Source organism: Acomys minous, assembly GCF_964271855.1.
Source record: "Acomys minous genome assembly, chromosome: 17".
NCBI lineage: Eukaryota > Metazoa > Chordata > Mammalia > Rodentia > Muridae > Acomys > Acomys minous.
In genome coordinates this window covers 56,592,995-56,613,368 of record NC_140500.1, presented here as the reverse complement: position 1 = coordinate 56,613,368, position 20,374 = coordinate 56,592,995, and the positions used below count along the sequence as shown (strand labels likewise).

The 20,374-nt window shown below is 42.9% G+C and overlaps 1 protein-coding gene across 1 annotated transcript in view; it reads left to right on the top strand.

Moving 5' to 3' along the window:
- The window catches only part of GFPT1 (glutamine--fructose-6-phosphate transaminase 1), a 52,750-nt gene that overhangs the window by 16,278 nt on the left and 16,098 nt on the right, over positions 1 to 20,374 (top strand). The window contains exons 7-14 of the mRNA XM_084765252.1: positions 2,252 to 2,313; positions 3,137 to 3,216; positions 6,760 to 6,865; positions 8,502 to 8,665; positions 9,505 to 9,600; positions 15,674 to 15,771; positions 18,634 to 18,754; positions 19,291 to 19,448. Of these exons, the coding sequence (XP_084621378.1) occupies positions 2,252 to 2,313; positions 3,137 to 3,216; positions 6,760 to 6,865; positions 8,502 to 8,665; positions 9,505 to 9,600; positions 15,674 to 15,771; positions 18,634 to 18,754; positions 19,291 to 19,448 (885 nt within the window). The remainder of the gene's footprint in view (positions 1 to 2,251; positions 2,314 to 3,136; positions 3,217 to 6,759; positions 6,866 to 8,501; positions 8,666 to 9,504; positions 9,601 to 15,673; positions 15,772 to 18,633; positions 18,755 to 19,290; positions 19,449 to 20,374) is intronic.

The window sequence follows — 20,374 nt, the reverse complement described above, 5'->3', positions numbered from 1 at the left end:
GTCAGGACTGAGGGAATGGCCCTGTGTGTGGGGGGGGGCAGTGAGGAGGGGGGCAGTGAGGAGGGGTGGGCATGCAATGCAACTGTGAGGATGAGAGCTTAGGTCCCCAGCGCCCACATACCTGCTGGGTGCATATGGAAGCCTTTTTGTAGTCCCAGCTCCCAGGAGGTGGAACTGGATTCTGGAGCAAACCGTCTGCTTGGTTATACTAGCTGAGCGAGCAAATTGTGGATTAAAGTAAGAGACACTACCTTAGTTTATAAGGCACAGAACAATGGACGAAGATGGCCAGCATCGAACCTCTGGCCTCTACCTATACTCATACACGTGCCTGCACACCTGCATATGTCACCACAACCATGTGTGTGGATTCCCTGCACACACATACCACACACACACACACACACAGAGTAATTATGCTAAGACTAATTTCAAGTACCTTTCTTAAAATGAGGTTTGATGAACAGGAACTATGCTGATTTTTTTTTTTTTTTACTCAAAGGACCTAAGACTAGACAGGTAAATTTATGAGATATTTTATTGTCAGCTTGCATACATGTGTGTGTAAGTGAAAGCTGGAGGCTTGTGTTGGGTATATATATATTTTTTATCTTTATTTTTTGTTTTTTTGAGATAGGGTTTGTCTGTGTAGCCTTGGATATCCTGAAACACTCTCTGTAGACCAGGCTGGCCTCAAATTCAGAGGTCCACCTGCCTCTACTGCCCGAGTGCTGGGATTAATGGCATCCACCACCACGTCTGGCTTGAATATCTTTTTTTTTTGTCTCGAGACAGGGTTTCTCTGTGTAGACTTGACTGTCCCGGACTCACTTTGTAGACCAGGCTGGCCTCGAACTCAGTGATCTGCCTGTCTCTGCCTCCTGAGTGCTGGGATTAAAGGCATGCGCCATCACCACCCGGTCGGGTATCTTCTTAAAACTGTGTCCTGGACAGCTTTTTATGTGAGTACTAGGGATCTGAACTCAGGCTTGTGTGACAAGCACTCTACTAGCTGCGCCATCTCCCTGGCAGCATCTCTCTTGGCTGGTTTCTAGGCTTTTATTACACACACTTGGCGCTTGCACGTGCATGCGCACGCGCGCACGCACACACAAAACAGTTCAGTGCAGAGAATTTTGAGAAACGGTTGTCTGACATTAACTTGTTTTCTCTGCATTTACCATTCCATCTATTTCAAAATAGCTCTACTCTAAGTATTTCGCTCTAGTTAGAGGGTAAAAAGTCAATTTTGACTGGCAGGGTGACTCAATAGGAAAAACACGTGCTGTGCAAGTCTGACAACCTGAGTTTGATCTCCAGAATCCACAGTGGGAGGGAACCAACTCCAGAAAAGTCTACATGTATGATTTTTTAAAGGATTTTCCCCCCCCTTTGGAGCGGAGCGGTGGTGTTACACGCCTTTAATCCCAACACTTGGGAGGCAGAGGCAGATGGATCATTGTGAGTTCTAGGCCAGCCTGGTCTACAAAGTGAGTCCAGGACAGTCAAGGCTGCACAGAGAGACCCTGTCTTGAAAAACAAAACCAAAAACAACAAAAAAAGATTTTTTAAAAATGGAGGTGGTTTTGTGTGTGTGTGTGTGTGCATGCGTGCATCTAAGTTACACACGTGTGGAGGTAGGTGTCAGCATTAGTGTCTGTGGAAGCCAGAAGAGCTAGAGGTTCATGCGAGCTGCCCAGTGTGGGTGCTGGGAGCTAAATTCAAGTCCTCTGCGCCAGCAGCACGGGCTGCAGACAGGGAGCCATGTCTCCATCCTATTTTAATAACTATGATTGCATATAGCTTTCAAGTCCAAGACTGGGGCCAGAAAGTTGGTAGTGGAGTGTGGCGCTGACAGCCGAGGGTGGCTATGGATGTGGAGCTTGGATCTTTGCTAACTCTGTCCTCCCCGAACAAACTAGTAGTCTGAGAGATACGTGTGCGTTGAGAAGTGTGCCGTGCACACAGGTGACTTTCCAGGTGCTTTGCCTTCACAAGGAGTGTTTGAAAGTAAGCGTAGTGATAAAAGATGGTCTCTTCCTCAGAGCTCAGCGGTCAGTGTTAGTAAAGTTCGGGTTTGGGTGTTATGGAGATCTTGCTGAGTCATCTTACATGGAGACTTTTTGAGAACTAGTGCAAAAGAGCACTAGTGTGAACAAGAAGTGTCTATGTAGAAGCCAGTGTGATTTAAATGTTTTTGTTTGGTAACTGCTAACAAGAAATATTGCTGATGTTCCCTTTTCCTCCGTAGGAAGGTGCTTTTGCACTTGTGTTTAAAAGTGTTCATTTTCCTGGGCAAGCAGTTGGCACAAGGTATAGTAGACTTTTTAAGGACTAACGATGACATGCACTTTGAAACATTCAGGTTACAGGATAATCTTCAGAGGCCTGTGAGCGGCCCCTCGCTGTGTCCTGAGAGGCGTGGCTGTGCTCAGTCCTAGACACTCTTGCTTCTTTCTGTACTACTCTTTAACAGAACCTCTGAGGGAAGGGAATACATTTTGGCTTGTGATTTGTCTTTGGTGAGCACAGTGGGTTGTTTTTTTTTAATCAGTTTGGATATGGGATATTCTTTAATTTCAGACCCAAAGCATTAAGTTTCTTCATATATATTGGAAACGTGTGCCAGACAGATTTCCAAGGAATTGCACCACCAGTGGCTTTGCAAGGACATTTAGAGATGATTGTAAAGTTCTCAGAGCAGTAAGGACACGCACAGCTTTAATCTGGAGGCAGGGTGCTGAGGATATAGTGGTGTCTGTGGAACTGAAGGAAAAGACTCACTCTCTTCCTGAGTGGGTCAGGGAGGGAATGCTTGAGTGTGTTGCGACGCACGGCCTCCCTGCCCACGCTCAGAGCTGCTGTCAGGCGTGAAGGCTGCAGGAGAAGGGCCTCACTGTCTCAGTGAGAATTCAATGCAGTGGTAATTTGCAAGTTGCAAACTGTTTGCTACAAGCAGGCAGGTGTGGCCTAGGGACTCAGTTTTCTAATGTAGTTTTTGTTTGTTTGTTTGTTTGTTGGTTTGTTTTTTGTTATATCTTTAGTTCAATTCAGAGGGGAAATTAAATCATTTGAACTTCATTGTTAGTGCTTCATTTATGAAAAAGGTTTGATTCTGACTCGTCTTGCCTTCCAGGCGAGGGAGCCCTCTCCTGATTGGGGTGCGGAGCGAGCATAAGCTTTCTACAGATCACATCCCCATTCTATACAGAACAGGTAAGCCGTGGCATTGCCGTGGATGTGCAGCGCAGCAGCCGAGAGCCCTGCTCCAGGCGCTGCAGTGCGTGCTGGCCGCTCAGATCTGTGTGCACACGTGCCTACAGTCACACAGTTCTGTCTAGGCTCGAGAAACGTGTTGTGAACACTCTGACAGGAGGATTTTTCTCTCTTGTACATCCTTAGCTAGGACTCAGATTGGATCACAATTCTCATGGTGGGGATCACAGGCAGAACGAGGTGGGAGTGCACTCTGCATGACGGAGGGCGTCACCTCCTTCCTTCAGTTACTAATTTGTTTTTGACATGAACCGAGGCTCTAAAAATGTGCTTATTTTATGGGGAAATGTTTTGACAATTTTCTAATGTGCAAAATATATTTTGTTTGTTTGCTTTTGCCATTTTGGAAGTTGCATTATTTAACAACTTTGTTTTTTTTTAAATGGGAGGTTTGAGGGCTATTTCATATTGATTTTTTTTTCTTTCTTTTCCTGTCTTAAAATCATGCAGGCTGCCTACTTAGATTAGGAAAGGAACCCTGAACCTAGGCAGCCATTTCCTGGTGATTTACCTCACTTTCAGCTGGACTAGATTGAAGTGGTCTTTATTTAGTGCATGACGTTTTACATTTTATATTTACATTGGTATTTTGATTGTTGTATTTTAATTTGGAGTCATTTTATTATGTTTGAGAGTTTGTGACTATTTATTGGTCCTGGGGTGTGTTTTTAAGCCCAAGCCATATGTACACTAGGCAAGCATTCTTCCACTGGCTTGTATTTCCAACTCCCAGGTTGAATTTTTTTTTTTAAAGATTTATTTTTAATGATTATTTATTTTTATCACATGTAAGCATGCATGTCTGCATGTGGGTGTGTGCATGAGAGTGAAGGTACCCTGGGAGGTCAGAGGCATCAGATCCCCTGGGGCTGGAATTATATATGGTTATGAGCTGCCTGATGTAGATTCAGGGAGCCTAACTGGGTCTTCCTGAAAGAGCAGGAAATGTTCTTAGCTGAGGAGCTATCTCTCCAGTAACAGTTTCTTTACTTCTTTCTGTTTTTTTGAGAGGAGGTTGAAACAGGATCTCGTATATAGTCTGCACTAACCTCAATCACGCTGTGTAGCCAAAGCTGTCCTTTAACTCCTAATTCTGCTGTGCCTCCTGAGTGCTGCGGTATACCCCACTGGCATGTCTCTATGCAAATCGTCTTATTGAATTACACAGAAAAAGAAAACAACAGTGTCCTTTTGTTTACTTAATGCCAAGAGCTTTCCATGCAGCAGGTAGGGGAGTGCTGTGTTCAGAAAATTGAAACTTTAATGACTGATAATGTAATTCTTGCCTTCTTGACCTGCTCATCTTTGGACAATTACTTGCACATTTTACTTGAGAAAATTATTTCCTTAAACACTCTTCAGTGCTTGCTGTACTCTCTTTTCCTGCTGTGTCACTTCTCTCCCACCCACCCCAGAAGAAAGACTAGTCCACCAGCGAGAACGCGGACTCCGGAGCTGCGGTTCCAGAGTCCTCTGTCAGTAGTGCAGTCTTGTAGGCGGCTTTAGAAATAATACTTGTTAAAAAAATTGGCTGAGGTCTTCAAAAGTTGGAAGAAGCATTTATTCTGGGAGGTGACACTGGATAGCTGTGTTTCTCTGGTTCCACTAGGTAGATGGTGTGGGGCTCGGTGCCACGCTGTCAAGAGAACAGTCTTGGTGGGGGAGGGGCCTCTCAGGCTTTTGTGATAGTCTCCAGCTTAAAGCCACCTCTTTACGTGAAAAACAGGTGATGCTGTATTCCATTTCAGTTAAGTGAGAGAATCCCCAAATGGGAAAGGATTTAGACATTTATAGGCAGTGATGCCTCAGCTTCTTTGAAATATTTCAATCATATACACTTCTCTTAACAATGAAATTCTAAATATTTGGAGTGATTCTCAGCTTTAGGACATGTAGTAACCAAGCTAGTTGTATTTTTGTTTTTGTGTTTTGATTTTCGAGACAAGGTTTCTCTGTGTTGTAGCCTTGGCTATCCTGGAAATCACTCTGTAGACCAGGTTGGCCTCGAACTCACAGAAGTCCACTTGCCTCTGCCTCCTGAGTGCTGGGATTAAAGGAGTGCGCAACCATCACCCAGCTAGTTGATTTTTAAAATGTTGGTTCTGAGCTTTACTTTTACTTGTTTTTCAATTTAGATTGTGTGTGTTGGCTACGATTGGTCTCAAACTGTTGATTTTCCTGCCTCAACTTGCAGAATACTAGGATTAGGGGCATACACATGTGATTTTGCTCTTTTTAGAAACAAACAATTTAGTGGGCTTTTATTTAAGACTTATTAAAGTTTTTTTGAGATTTTATTAATTTTATGTATATGAGTGCCTATACATGTCTATGTACCACATACATGCAGTATCCATAGTGGCCAGAAGAGGGCAGTGGGTCCCCTGGCTCTAAAGTTACAGATTGTGAGCTTCCTTGTGGGTGCTGGACATCTAACCCAGATCCTCTGGAAGAGCAGCCAGTGCTGTTAACCAATGAGCATCTCTCCAACATCTCGCTACGTAGGTCTGACAGGCCTGGAACTTGCTATATAGACCATGCTGGCTTTGAACTCAACAGAAATCTGCCAGCTTCTGTCCCCTCAGTGCTACTAAGCTCCTTGGCCTAAAATTCAATTTTTTGATTAGTTTTAAGACTTTTTCCAAAGGCAGGTAGCTATTTAATTAGCACTGCAATGGAATCCCCTGGAGCTGTGCCTTTGTGAGCAGTTGCTGCCTTCCTATAGTAAGTCAGTGTCTACTTATGTTTTAAAGTTGGACAATCTTCTCTGCTTTTGAGTTTGACTGGGAAGTGCTGTTTTGGTTTCATTCTTAAATTATTCCAGATAGTCACACTGGACTCATTTTATAGACGGGGCTGGCCTCAAACTCACAGAGATCCGCCTGCCTCTGCCTCCCAGAGTATTGGGATTGCAGGAGTGGACCACTGCGCCCGGCCCTACACTAGTCTGTCTTTATGTCTTCATTTTCATTGCATAATATTGATCGTGTTTTTTAATTTAAAAGTTTTATTTTGTGTATGAATGTTTTGCCTGCCTGTGTTTATGTACATCACGAGTGTACCTGGTACCCAGGGAGGCAGGAGAGGGAGTCTGGATGCTATGGATGGATGTGAGCCCCCATGTGGGTGCTGTGAGCCAAACATGGGTCCTCTGCAGTAGCAGTGAGTGTTCTTTGTCTCTGAGGCATATCTCTAGTTTGAAAAGTTATTATTAATATATTGTTGGATTTCTACCTGAAAGGAATTAGCATTGCAGAGTTCACGATGCGGCACTGTGGCCTGCCACGAAGGCTTTGTAGTTGCTCTTTTGTTCTTACTGGCTTATTGCATGGATTTCCAGTGAGCTACCTCACGTTTGAGAATTACCGAATTAGTTTTCTGTTGCTCCTTTTTTCTTTTTGTTCATGACTTTATGAACATATTTATGACATTTGTAGCGTGATTGTCAGTGCTTGCTGATTTTATCTTATGTGTGTGCTCTAGGCAAAGACAAGAAAGGAAGCTGCGGTCTCTCCCGTGTGGACAGCACGACATGCCTTTTCCCTGTTGAGGAAAAGGCAGTTGAATATTACTTTGCTTCTGATGCAAGGTGAGCTTACTTCATTGACTTAAGAGAATTTTAAGGAAAACTTCCCCAAACCATGAAGCCGTTTTGTAAAAACCTATGTGCTGTATCACTTAGTCTACCCTTAAGTGTTGCCTCACTCAGAACTCTCTTAGTTAAAAAAGTATTGGCCACCTTGCTAGACATGGGGCAGTAAAAGAATGGTTTTCCTTAGAGATCTATTCTAGTGCATTTATTTTGGATGTTTTTGTTTTGTTTTATTTTTAGGAGGTGTACCCAGAGGTTACAGGGAGGAGACACTGCTTTTCTACCAGTTAGAGTTGCTGAGATACTGCAGTTCGGGTCTCATGCAGGCCTTTAGCTCTTACAGTTAGAGTTAACTTACAGCATAATTCCTCTACAAAAGAAGACTGAAATTCTAAAAGAAAGCATAGTGGAATATTTAGAGGCATTGGTAATTCAAATACTGTAGGAGTAAAATAGAACCACCAATTGTCTGCAGATTCTTGATTCATTCACTGTGATTGAAAATAAAAGGAAATAAGAAAGAGAAAATGATACCACTTAGTACTTGAGGGAATGTGTTATCTGAGTGTCTCTGCTGTCATTAAGTGGTTTGCTACAGAGAACTGACAGTCATGACTGAACTAGAAGTTGCATTAGCATATCAACTTTTGATTCATTCTTACATGCTTATTGAGGAAAGCTGTACATATGCTAGCTTCAGGAGAACGGTAAGATGAACAGACTACTTGGTCTGCCATAGTGGAGGAGACATTTTAAGGCAAATGTGTGGAGTTCCTACTGTGACAAGAGCTACACAGTGCCTATAACAGGGTCACTTAACCCCTTGTGAGGAGATCTTTTTTAAGGGAGGGAAGCTCAGTGTGAGCTAAGAGGAGATCAGGAGCTAATTAGGTGAAGGGTTGGGGAGGAACATTGGCGCTGCAGGTGGTACACCTGTGAGTTTGGGGATGCATTAAACAGCGTGACTAGAGTGAGATGGGCATGCAAGGCAACTGGAAGTTTTCCTGAGAGCCAGAAGGAGGCAGAAAAGTGATTTGTTGGGTGAAGAAAATTTTTGGAATAGCATCACCTTTTGCTGTTGACTTGGGCAGAAAAGGAGAACAGGTGGCAGTAGGAGACAGTAGAAGGTAGCTGTGGAACCAGAGAAACACAGCTGTCCAGTGTCACCTCCCAGAATAAATGCTTCTTCCAACTTTTGAAGACCTCAGCCAATTTTTTAACAAGTATTATTTCTAAAGCCTCCTGCAAGACTGCACTACTGACACACTGTACTGCAGAAGCCAGACAGAGAGCTGGCAGCAGCTTGTACTCGTCAGTGGCGATGACATGGAAGGAAGCTTTTAGAAACATTTAGGGGTTAAGATGGTAGGCTTTGCTGAGAACTGGAATGAGGTGGAGTTAGCCATGCCTTCCGGTTTTGTCTAATTGGTGTTTTAGGTTACTGTGCAGAGCTCCACTTTATTTTTTGTTCACAATGACCACATCCTTAATATGGCCCTGTGGGAAGTGAAGGCATTGCCAGTTCACATGAGGTGTAGGGCGAGGTAGTGCTGGAGCGTGGTGCATATGTTAGTATCCCTGGTGACAGCATCCTTGCTCACTGAGAACACCTCTCTCCCCGACCATTTTGTAGTGCTGTGATAGAGCATACCAATCGCGTCATCTTTCTTGAAGATGATGATGTTGCAGCAGTGGTGGATGGCCGGCTCTCTATCCACCGAATTAAACGGACCGCAGGAGACCATCCTGGCCGAGCTGTGCAAACCCTCCAGATGGAACTGCAGCAGATCATGAAGGGTGGGTGTCTTGTGATGCTGGGACGTGGGGTGCATTCTGCTTCTCATACTGCTGATGAAGCTGGTGAAATCATCGTGTGATGAGCGGAGGGTCAATCCAGAAAAGGATGACTCTGGAGAAATTATCTGCTGGTTTTAGAATAGTTCTTGAAACTAACTTATGGCTTGTTTTTAACTTTGTAAGATGGACATAGTACCAAGCGTTTATGAGGATGCTCTGTAAGGGTAAATAGCCTCCCGTCTGTTCAGTACCCTTGTGTTTTCTCTGTATCTCAGCCTTCTCATGTATTAAGAGAGGAAAATAGAATCCATCTCAATAAGGTTATGTTGAGGATCCAGAAAGCTGATGTAAGAACAGTGTCTGATAACAGTGTGCCCTCCATAGTGTGTACTGCTGTTAACTGCTAGGAGGTTTAGTCTCCTTTCTGATTGGAATTACACTGTAGAACTACAGTCTGTACAGTTCCATGAGCCACACGACAGGCCACACTAAGAAGTAAGTACTGATCTTACTTATAAGTAAGGAGTTTTCCTGGTGACATAGTAAAGGAGAGCTTGAAGAATTGAACTTAAATTTGACTCAAAATTTTATTTTCATGCTCCTCTTCTGTGAACTATGAACTTCCAGCTATTAAGCAAATAAAAGTGAACTTCCTTGTTCATTTTTTTTATGTAGCATAAAGTACTCATCCAGGCTTTTTGGAAGTCAGTCTGAATATTCCTTATCACATGACCTTTTGTTTCATCTATCAAGATTATGTGAAAAGAGATAGACTTAATTGTGTACTGATTTCTTAGCTGCTTGCTCTTGTTTTAATCCTATACTTTCTGTTTTTGTAGGCAACTTTAGTTCATTTATGCAGAAAGAGATCTTTGAGCAGCCGGAGTCTGTTGTGAACACAATGAGAGGAAGAGTCAATTTTGATGACTACACTGGTAATGACGCTTGTATTTGTCATTTCAGTCTCTTGTGGGAGCGCCATTAGCAACCTGAAAATGTATTGTCTTTTTATAGATCTATGGGACAACTGAGACCGCCAGATATCAAAGTGTGGCTGCCCCTTAGGGTGGAGTCAGAGTAATCAGATTCAGAGACAGGAAGTGGGTGGGAGCAGGTGCTGGGCTGATGGTGGAGAGTCATGGTTTCCTAGGTAGTTTCCCCTGGGGATGATGGAAAAACTCTAGAGTTGTTTAGTAGGGATGGGAGCCCAACAGTGTGATATGTGTAACCCCACCAAGTGGTAGACTTAAAAAATGGTGAAAGGGGTCGCGTCCTGGGTTCCTGCTGTGGCTGTCAGGGCCAGTTCTTTGTATGTCTTGGGCACTGTGGATTCTGAAAAACAAAACAAAACAAAAAACTGTCTTCTTGTTCAGGTTTCATGTGTCAACCAGGCTAGGTTTCTTTCTAGAATTTTCTTTCAGATCTATTTGTTTTGTGTGTGAGAGAGTGCTGCCTGCCTGTGTGTTTGTGCACCACATTCATGCCTGGTACTCTTGGTGGTTAGAAGAGGACATCAGATCTTCTGGAACTGGAGTCTGTCTAGTTGGGAGCCATCATGTGGGTCCTGGGAACAGAACCGAAGCCTTGTGCAAGAACAGCAAGTGCTCTTGACCGCTGAGCCATCCCTCCAGCCCCTAGGTTTCTTTCATAAGTTGTGAAGCATGAGCTTCTTTCTGCAGAGGTCTTTCGTGTTTGCACTTCACTTCACTTTGAAGGTAGAAATCAAAATGCAGCACTGGTCTCTACAGCACACATCACAGGAGCTTACAGACATCTATGACCATGGACTCTCGTCTTCAACTCGGGTCAGAGGAGTAGACCGTAGCTGGTGTAGTCTTGCCCTCAGTATTTTAATCGTGTGCCATGTATAATCATCAACTTGAATAAAAGTAAAACATGATCCTAGCACTAGAAAATGTGTAGAGTTGAATATTGAATTTAGGAAACATGGAGGAAAAGGATGCTGCGGTGAAGGAAGGCCTCACGAAGTAAGAAGGTACGGGTTTGGAAGCTGTGAGTGAGTGGCGGTCGGATGAGAGCGCTCCGCAGGCTGGAAGAGCGTTAGCTGAGGGCACTGCTGGGGACTGATCAGGAGGCTGTGAGTGCAGTGAGCTGTGTGTACAATATGCTCCAGAGCTGGTGTTTGAAGAGTTGCAGAAGAAAGTACGTCTAAGAAAGAAGGGAGAGGAGCTGTCCAGAGGAGGTGGATGGAGGCCGGGGCTCAGTGTGGTGCCTCTGTTATAGATGGGCTTTAAATGACCACTGGGTCAGGGAAGAAATGGAAAAAGAAATTGAAGACTTCTAGAGTTCAATGAAAATGAAGGCACAACATACTCAAACTTATAGGACACAGTGAAAGCAGTGCTAAGAGGAAGGTTCATAGCACTAAGTGCCTTCATAAAGAGATTGGAAGCCGGGCGGTGGTGGCGCACGCCTTTAATCCCAGCACTCAGGAGGCAGAGGCTGGTGAATCGCTGTGAGTTCGAGGCCAGCCTGGTCTACAAATTGAGTCTGGGACAGCCAAGGCTACACAGAGAGACCCTGTCCCAAAAAAAAAAAAAAAAGAAAGAAAGAAAGAAAGAAAGAAAGAAAGAAAACAAAACAACAACAACAACAAAAAACAAAACAAAAAAACCAAAAAACAGAGATTGGAAACATCTCATACAAGCAACTTAACGGCACACCTGGAAGCCCTAGAGCAGAAAGAAGCAAACACACTCAAGAGGAGCAGATGCAGGAAATAATCAAACTCAGGCCTGAAACCAATGAATTAGAAACAAGGAGAACACTACAAAGAATCAACAAAACCAAGAGCTGGTTCTTTGAGAAAATCAGCAAGATAGACAAACCCTTAGCCAAACTAATTAAAACAGAGAGACAGTATCCAAATCAACAAAATCAGAAATGAAAATGAGAATAAAACAAACACTGAGGAAATCCAAAGAATCATTAAGTCTTCAAAAACCTATACTCCATAAAATTGGAAAATCTAAAAGAAATGGATGATTTTCTTGATAGATACTACCCACCACAGTTAAATCAAGATCAGGCAAACAATGTAAATAGACCTAAAACCCCCAAGGAAATAGAAGCAGTCACTAAAAGTCTCCCAAATAGAAGGAGCATTGCCAAACCTGTTCTATGAGGCCACAGTCACCCTGATGCCTAAACCACACAAAGACTCATGAAAGAGAATTTCAGACCAATTTCCCTGTTGGCCTCCTTCCCCCCCCCCCCCCTCTTTTCTTCTCTTTGTAGCCTTGGCTGTCCTGTTGTAGACCAGGCTGGCCTTGAACTCACAGAGATTCACTTGCCTTTGTCTGCTGGGATTACAGACGTGTGCTACTGTGTCTGGCTTCTTGTCCTTGATCTCCAACTGCAATCCTAGCCTCTCTATTGTTAGACTGTTTGCTCTTTTGGGAGGTGTGGGGAGGAGTGTAGCCCCAAATGGCTTGGAATTCACTTTGGAAGACCAGGAAAGCCTTAGATGCACAGATATCCAGCTGCCCCTGGAATTAAAGGTATGCCCCACCGTGCTAGTTTGTCTGTTTTTATATTGTTACCTAACTAGCTTTTCTATGATCCCACCTCAACCTCCAGTCTTTGGTTTTGTTTTGTTTTGTTTTATAGCCATACATTTGGTTTTGAATTAATGAGTTTATTAAGTATATGGCAAGCCAAAGAAAAAGAGAACAGAATACTAAATTGGGCACTCAAACATCTAGCAGAAACTGACGGCGAAGGCCTCTATAACACAGTCAGTTGGGGTTCAGTCAGGGTAGAATGGCTCCTCAAGTGAGGGAGGCTTCCAAGTAACAACAGAGATGACATCAAATTGGGTACAGCAGAAACTGACATGGGATGTTGTGGCGATCAGCTGACATTCCCATTTTAGCTTTCTCACCATGGCTAAGCTTCTGTGGCTAAGTTTTCAGCCTTTGTTCCCCCCTTGGCAGTAACAACTGTTAGAAGGAGCTTTTCCTTGGAGACAATTTTATTTCTTTTTGTTTACTCTTGGACTTTTTACTGTTTTCTTCTCTTCCCTATCACAGAGATGGGGCGGTGGGGCGACCCATCTTCAGATTTTAGAGAACAAACATTCTTGTGTCTGCAGTGGTGTGGAGGGGGGTAACCCCACTTCCAGAGGTAATTTCTTAGTGGGTTCAACAGTACACAGCAATTTCCCAGAGTAACACATGTTACATTTCTTAAGCCCTCACAGCCTACTCCAAGGCTTGTGGAAACAGTGTGCTGCTACACTGTGGCTTGATTAAGAGCAGGCCCAGGAGGGACCCAGGTAATGATCACAGGGGACTTGAAAACCGTAAGCAGTGTGGTGCATGTGCTAAGTCAGCTGGGAAACCAGTAGCACTTCCTGTTGCTTTGTTTTGTTTTCTACTTTACTGATGTGTAGGGATCAGGGGGTGTTAGTATATGCGGGCAAGTGTGTTTGTATGCATGTGGAGGTCAGAGGTCAGAGGTCAGAGTCTGTCTCCACCTTCTCAATGCTGGATTACAGACACCCATCATACGCCCGGCTTTTCATGCGAGTACTAGAGATCCGCAATCAGGCCCTCAAGCTTGCACAGCAGACATCGCCGCCGAGCCATTACCAGCCTGTTTTGGTAATTTAAAAAAAAAGTTGCTGAGAGAATGTTGGGGTCATCGATTTTCATCCAGAGAATTTCAATAGAGGGCTGTGGTAAGTGTGCAGAGAGGAGAGATGTCCAAACAGTTCAAGTGATGCCAACATTGGAACTGGAGCAGCTAAGTCAGTGGCGATGACAAAGGCTGAGAGACGAGTGGGTTTGTGTACAAACAGCACTGCTGGGTTCCTACGTCAATACCACGTTAAAGAGCCTCGCAGGGAGACCAAAATACATCAGTGTTGCATCAAGGAATGAGAACAGAAGCTCCCTATTAGAGTAGTTTGACCAAGAATGAGCTCAAATCTGAGTTTTCTGCTTTCCCCCGTGTCTTCTGTCTGTGGCTGCTGGCCTGTTGGTGGCATGTCTGTTATATATGACTGACCGGTCTGTCAAGATTGCTTCTCTTTTGTGTCTGATCTGTCTGCATGTGCTGTCCCTAACAAAGGACTTTGTTGAACAACATAGAAAACACGGTATGGGAAAGAAATGAGTAATCTTTATACAAATCTTTTGAGTTTTACAAGGGAGGAAGTAACTGGCCCAGAACAGCACTCAAAACGACAAACAGCCTTATATGCACATGTTACTTTCAACATATATGTGATATTTTGTTTAAGGTTGCTTTCAGCCTGTTTGCTGCTTTTGGCAAATGATTAACTACAACACACATGCATTATTCTGGGTCTGATCCATGACCTAGTACATAAGGGTAAGGCTATGCATTTAGCTAAAGTTGTAAAGCTGATTGCATGGGATTCCAACACATAATAAAGCTGGTTACTTTATTCTCTAAGGCAGGGTGAATGCATAGTCTTAAATGATCTCAATGCATATTACTCATTTGGCTGCAGGGTCTGGCAGTAGTTTAGTCTCTTTGAAGACAAGAAGTATTTTTAGAAAAGTGTATCACCATAATTTGGAGTTTGTTATAGGAATAAACATAATAAAGCTCATTTTCTAGGTAGGTTTATTGAACTAGACCTAATAAAAATAATGATTTTGTATGTTTGATTGTATTTACCCATGCTCGTGTGTTTAGGTAGGAGGCAGGGGTGTGTGTACATACAAGTGTGCCTGCGTGTGAGTATGTGGAAGCCAGCGGTCAACCTTGGGTGCTGTTTCTCGGGCTTGTTCCACCTTGTTTTTGTTTTTATTTTTTGTTTTAAGGTAGCGTCTCTCTCTGAGACTTGGTAGCCAGGCCCTGAGCCCCAAGGATCCTTCTGTCTGCTCTCCCCAGAGCTAGGATTGTAAGCATGCCCCTCCACGCCCAGCTTTTTAAGTGGGTTCTGGGGGCCACACTCATGCTTATGTGGCAAGCACTTGATGGATTAGCCCATCTTCCCAGCCCTGCACCTATCATTCATTTTCTTAGCTTGGCTGGTGTGTGTATGTGTGTGGGCACATGTGTAGGCTATAGGTAGAGGCCCGGACAGCAGGCAGGCGTTGTTTCCCTCCTTCTACCCTGTGGGTCCTGGAGTAGAAGTCGGGTCGTGAGGCTCGGCAGCAAGTGAGTGCCTTTACTGGCTAAGCCATCTCACCTACCCGAACCATCATTTAAAAACAACTTTTAGAAAAGATTGACTTATTTTGTGTGTACGGGGTTTTTGCCTGTGTGTAGGTGTGTGCACCGTGTGCATGCCTGTGCCAGAAGAAGGTGTCAGGTATTCTAGACCTGGAGTTTAGAAGGTTGGGAGCTGCGCGTGGGAGCTGGCTACTGAGCTTCTGTCCGCTGCAAGGGCAGCAAGTCCTCTTGACCACTGAGCCGTTGCTGCAGCCCTAACCTCATCACTCTAAATGTAGCATTCTGTTTAATTTTCTTTCTGAGACAGGCTCTTGCTATGTTGCCCAGGCTGCTCTTGAGTTACTAGCATCAGCTGACTCTGTTGCCTCAGCTTCCTGATAAGATTTTGGGTTTAACAGACCTTTGTAGCAGTCACAATCATGATCTCAGCAGAGTCACGCCAACAGCTCGGTCACTCTGAAAACGTCCTTATGCCCTGTTGGCATCCTCTCTCCCAATCCAGCTTCAGTACCAACTCATCTGCTGCCTCTGTCCCTGTAGTTTTTCTTTAAGGTAAATTTTAATCTACAGAGAGGAATGAAAAGTGACTAAAAATAGAATTGATGCCTGTTTGTACTCCTTGGTGGTTGAGTGGGGTGAATGCAGATTCGGTGAGGAGCCAGTAAAACCTCGAACTGTTAATTTACATAACTTCAGCAAATAAGTCTTCCAAAAAGGAGTGTGAATTGCTTAAAACAGTATTAAAATTTCAAACTGACAGTGGATACTGATAAAAAGTGATTGCCTGTCTTATACGCTTCTTTTCTAAGTAATTATATACACAAATTTCTATTTCAGTGAACTTGGGAGGTTTGAAAGATCACATTAAGGAGATCCAGCGGTGTCGGCGGTTGATTCTTATTGCTTGTGGCACAAGTTACCACGCTGGTATGGCAGTAAGTGGCCCCTACACATTTTAGTTATGCTGTGGTGAACTCAGGATATCTGCGGATCAGTTGTGTTTCTGGTAGCATTTCAAGGCTGAAAGTCTGTGAAAGGGACTTATGTTGGCTGTCAGTAAAGACAGGGGGACATGCTGGCCTCTTAGCTAATTGGATCCAGCTGTAGTTACTTCATAAGGAAGCAGGACACACACTGACATATACAGGTCTCTTGCTTTAAGATTGATTTCCAAAGTTGTTGATAATTTTTTATTTGCTGCAACACTAGTATTTATCTCTTACAGTGTAGGAGCCAATTTATTTTCCTCCTAGATAGAGTTTCTCTGTGTAACCCTTAGCTGTCCTGGAACTCAACTTTGTAGACCAGGCTGGCCTTGAGCTCACATGCCATACCAACTATTTAATGAATGTGTTAAATTGTCTGGCCGGCACCTTCGCATGTCAGCAAGCTTTACTTTTCTCCAAAGATCCTCTCCCCAAATGCTTCCTCACCTGAGAAAGTGGTATTTTAAGCATGAAGAGAGAGTAAGGTAAAGATACTAGTGAAGCATTAAGGAAGATGTGGATGAGGTCAGCGCTGTGTCAAGTCCATTTGTAACCTAGTCGTCTGCTCAGAACAAAGCATTTGATTACATTCTTCATTCAACACTAGCCCTCACTTTGGATACAAAGTATTGCTATGCTAGAATTCGCCCAGTAGTTTATCCTCTCTAAGAATGAAGATAAAATTAAGGAAAACACGTAAGAAATGTCTTGTGGGTAGAATATAAAATAATGCTATTTATTCTATTCATCCTAGACTGCATGTTTAATTTTATGATAGAGTCAACTGCGAGTAACAGACATATGTGACTTCTTTCAGTGTATCTGGAGCACAACTAGTAACAATTGCCTGTGCTCGAATTGTTCTAAAATTGCATGCTTTGCAAATTTTAATTACCTTCTGGGTTTTTATTGCCATGTAATGGAATTTGCAGCATTGATAGTTATTTTTGCAGGTTAGGATGAAAATGTTTAATAATGTGTATTTGTAAAGGATTGCTTCATTAACATATATTATTTGAGATACTTTTGAGTTATGCTATGTTAAAATAAATATTTTGTAGGTTAGGTTTGTTTGTTTGAAGATAATTCCAATGTAATGCATCTGTAATCTAGGGTACAATTTTTTACTTAACATTTGTTTGAAGGAAGACATCTAGTTTGCTAGTGTCAGTAACTGATTTACAAATAATTATAAATAATTAGACCAATAGGAAAGTAATTAAAAGTAGGAACACTTAATTTTCAAATACTTGGCATTCATACTGCTGTAATACTACTTAAAACTGGCGAAACTCGAATAATTGTGGAACCAAACAAAACAAAAACAATGTTGTTTCAGTCGGTGGGCAAGCAAAAGTTCAAGAATTGTGAAATAAGGATAAATTTGCAGGGGCTTTTTGGTTTAAATTTCTGTGTGGGGATGCGGGGCAGATAAGTCAGAAGGGCGTGTAGGATTCCTTGGAACGAGAGGTGGGCATGGTCCTCTGGAAGCAGCTCACCTGCTCCAGCCTGTGGAGAGGAGGCTAGAGGTGGGCAGGGTGGGGCTGGACTGTGGAGAGGAGGCTAGTGGCAGGCAGGGTGGGGCTGGCCTGAGGAGAGGAGGCTAGTGGCAGGCAGGGTGGGGCTGGACTGTGGAGAGGAGGCTAGTGGCAGGCAGGGTGGGGCTGGCCTGAGGAACAGGGGAAGAGCTGCTAGGAGGAAAATGTCTGTTGTCAGTGTTAAAGTACCACCACATGACTGCACATCTGTATGACTTAAACAATTTTGGTGCCTAAAAGCGTGTGTTCTGTTGTTTATAACTAACTTTCTTCTTTCCTTTCTTTCTTCTTAAAAAATGATTTGTTATTTATACAGTGTTCTGCCTGCACATACTAAATCTTATTATAGATGGTTTATAAGCTACCATGTGGTTGCTGGGAGTTGAACTCAGGACCTCTGAAAGAGCAGCCAGTGCTCTTAACCTCTAAGCCATCTTTCGAGCCCGTTTGTAATTTCCTAACGTTTAGAACTTAATGACAATGAGCTTCAGTAAAAGGACCGAGTTTCCCTTGAAACAGAAGTGTATTGCTTTCTTCTCTTTCACACCATGCTCTAGTGCTCCAAGTTGAAAAGAATGAGCTGCCTTAAACAGAACTTCTAAAATGTATTCACTTTTTGAAATAGTTTTATAAATATAGTACATTTTTTAAAGTGTTCAAAAGTTTACTAATTGCAATATTAAAAAGTTATGTTAAAAAAGTTATGTTTAATTTTAAATATTTGGAATTAGAGAATTAGTGATCACATACAAATTGACTCAGAATAGTGCTTTTTCTGCTCAAAATGTTTCATACTCGTGTATATATTTGCTTATAAGAATGTTTGCATGCGCTTGAAATTATGACTCACACTTGTAGTCCCAGCACTCAGGGAGCTGAGACAGGAGCCTTACTGCAAATTTGAGGCCAGCTTGGACTACATAGTGAGGTCCAGACCAGTCTAGCCTTACATAGAACATATGGATTGTTCTAAAAACTTGTACTAAAGAGTTAGCAATGCTTATCTCTTGAGTAGGGGGATGCTGAATACTTTTAATTTCGTCCTTTAATTTGTATTATTTAATGTTTTCCAAATTTATGCCTTGTTTTTCTTGTGTCAGTGCTGGGGTTGGGACCCAAGGCCTTGTGCATGCTAGGCAAGTGCTTACCACTGAGATACACCTCTAGTCTGTGTGCTAATTTTACAATCAGAAAAGTAGACACTGTATGTTAAGAGCAAAGAAGTTCAATGAAAAAGCATGCCTGAATGCGGATTGTGTTCTCTTCTTTGTAGACCCGTCAGGTCCTGGAAGAACTGACAGAGTTGCCGGTGATGGTGGAGCTCGCCAGTGACTTCTTGGATAGAAACACTCCAGTCTTTCGGGATGATGTTTGCTTTTTTATTAGTCAATCAGGTGTGTTCATTTTAGACTTGAAGGAGAAAAAAGTCATTTGAAGTCATTCCTATAATTCCTAGCATATTTTATAAGAACTGATACTTAAACTTGTATTTCAGATGACCTGGTAAATACAGACTGGCTTTAGTCACACTAATGCATTCTTTATGACTTAGTAAAAATGAGCAACATTTTAACTTAAATTGCTTAATTTAAAATAACTTAAAGAGCTTAATTTTCAGGAAAGAAACAAAAAGAGATCCTAGAAAGCCTACATCTTGTAAATGTATGGTTCTTATTGTGGTTTGAGATGGGCTCTCCCTGTGTAGCCTTGGCTGGCCTGAACTTGCGAGGTAGACCAGGCTGGCCTCCAACTCAGTCATCTGCCTGACCCACTAGGATTAGCTGGCTAGATCTTGTAAATTTAGTAAGAGCAAGCCTCATGCTTTATTTAAAGCAAGTGAGAACACTGAAAGTGTGGCCAGTCGCCTTTTCATGTAAGAACCACATCCCCTGAAACTGCGCTGTGTGTCATTTCTGTCCATTTTGCACAGGTGAGACAGCTGACACCCTGATGGGCCTTCGCTACTGTAAGGAGAGGGGAGCCCTAACCGTGGGGATCACAAATACAGTCGGCAGCTCCATATCAAGGGAGACAGATTGTGGGGTTCATATTAACGCTGGTCCTGAGATTGGTGTGGCCAGTACAAAGGTAAATCCTTGCTTTCTTCCATAGAAGTTACTTAGCCATACTGTTGGTGAGTATGTGGTGGTTGTGATCTGTGGGCCAGTTAATAGGCTCTTTTCCTTACAGCTTGACAAGGACAAATGTTTAAAAGTCTTCGGACAAGATCTCCGTTAGTTTTTTCTGTTCATCACTCACAGTCCACTCCCTCAGCACAATGGGTGTATACATCCTAACACCTTCCTGTTACCTGGTGTATTGGGATTAGAAAAGCAGCAAGTTAAAGATGCAGTTTAATCCAAATAATTATTGATGTTTAAAAAAAAAAAAATATATATATATATATATATATATATATATATATATGTATATATATTCCTAGTTTCCTTAACTATGTCATAATGTGACCCCACTTTTGAAATTTTATAATCAGGAATATACTTGGTAGAATTGACAATTAAAAGAAAGAGCTGGGAGCTGGAGAGATGGCTCAGAGGTAAAGAGCACTGACTGCTCCTCCAGAGGTCTTGAGTTCAGTCCCCAGCAACCACATGGTGGCTCACAGCCATCTATAATGTGATCTGATGCCCTCTTCTGGCCTGCGGGTGTACATGCAGGCAGAGCATTGTATACATAATAATAAATAAATAAATCTTAAAAAAAAAAAAAGAGTTGATTGAGAGCTGGGGAGATGTCATTTCAGAATGCTGCTGTATAAGCTGGAGACCTGAGTTCAAGCCCCTTGCACCCATGTAAAAAGCCTGGCCATGCCTGCCTGTGACCTTTGCTGTGGTTGTGGGTGTGTGTGTGGAGACGGGAGCATCCTGGAGCTTGCTAGCCACCAGCTTAGCTCCAGACTCAGTAGCGACTATGTCTCAAGGAGTAAGGCAGGAGTGACAGCAGGACACCGATGGCCTGCTCACCTTTGTACATGTGTGGATTCATGTATGTAC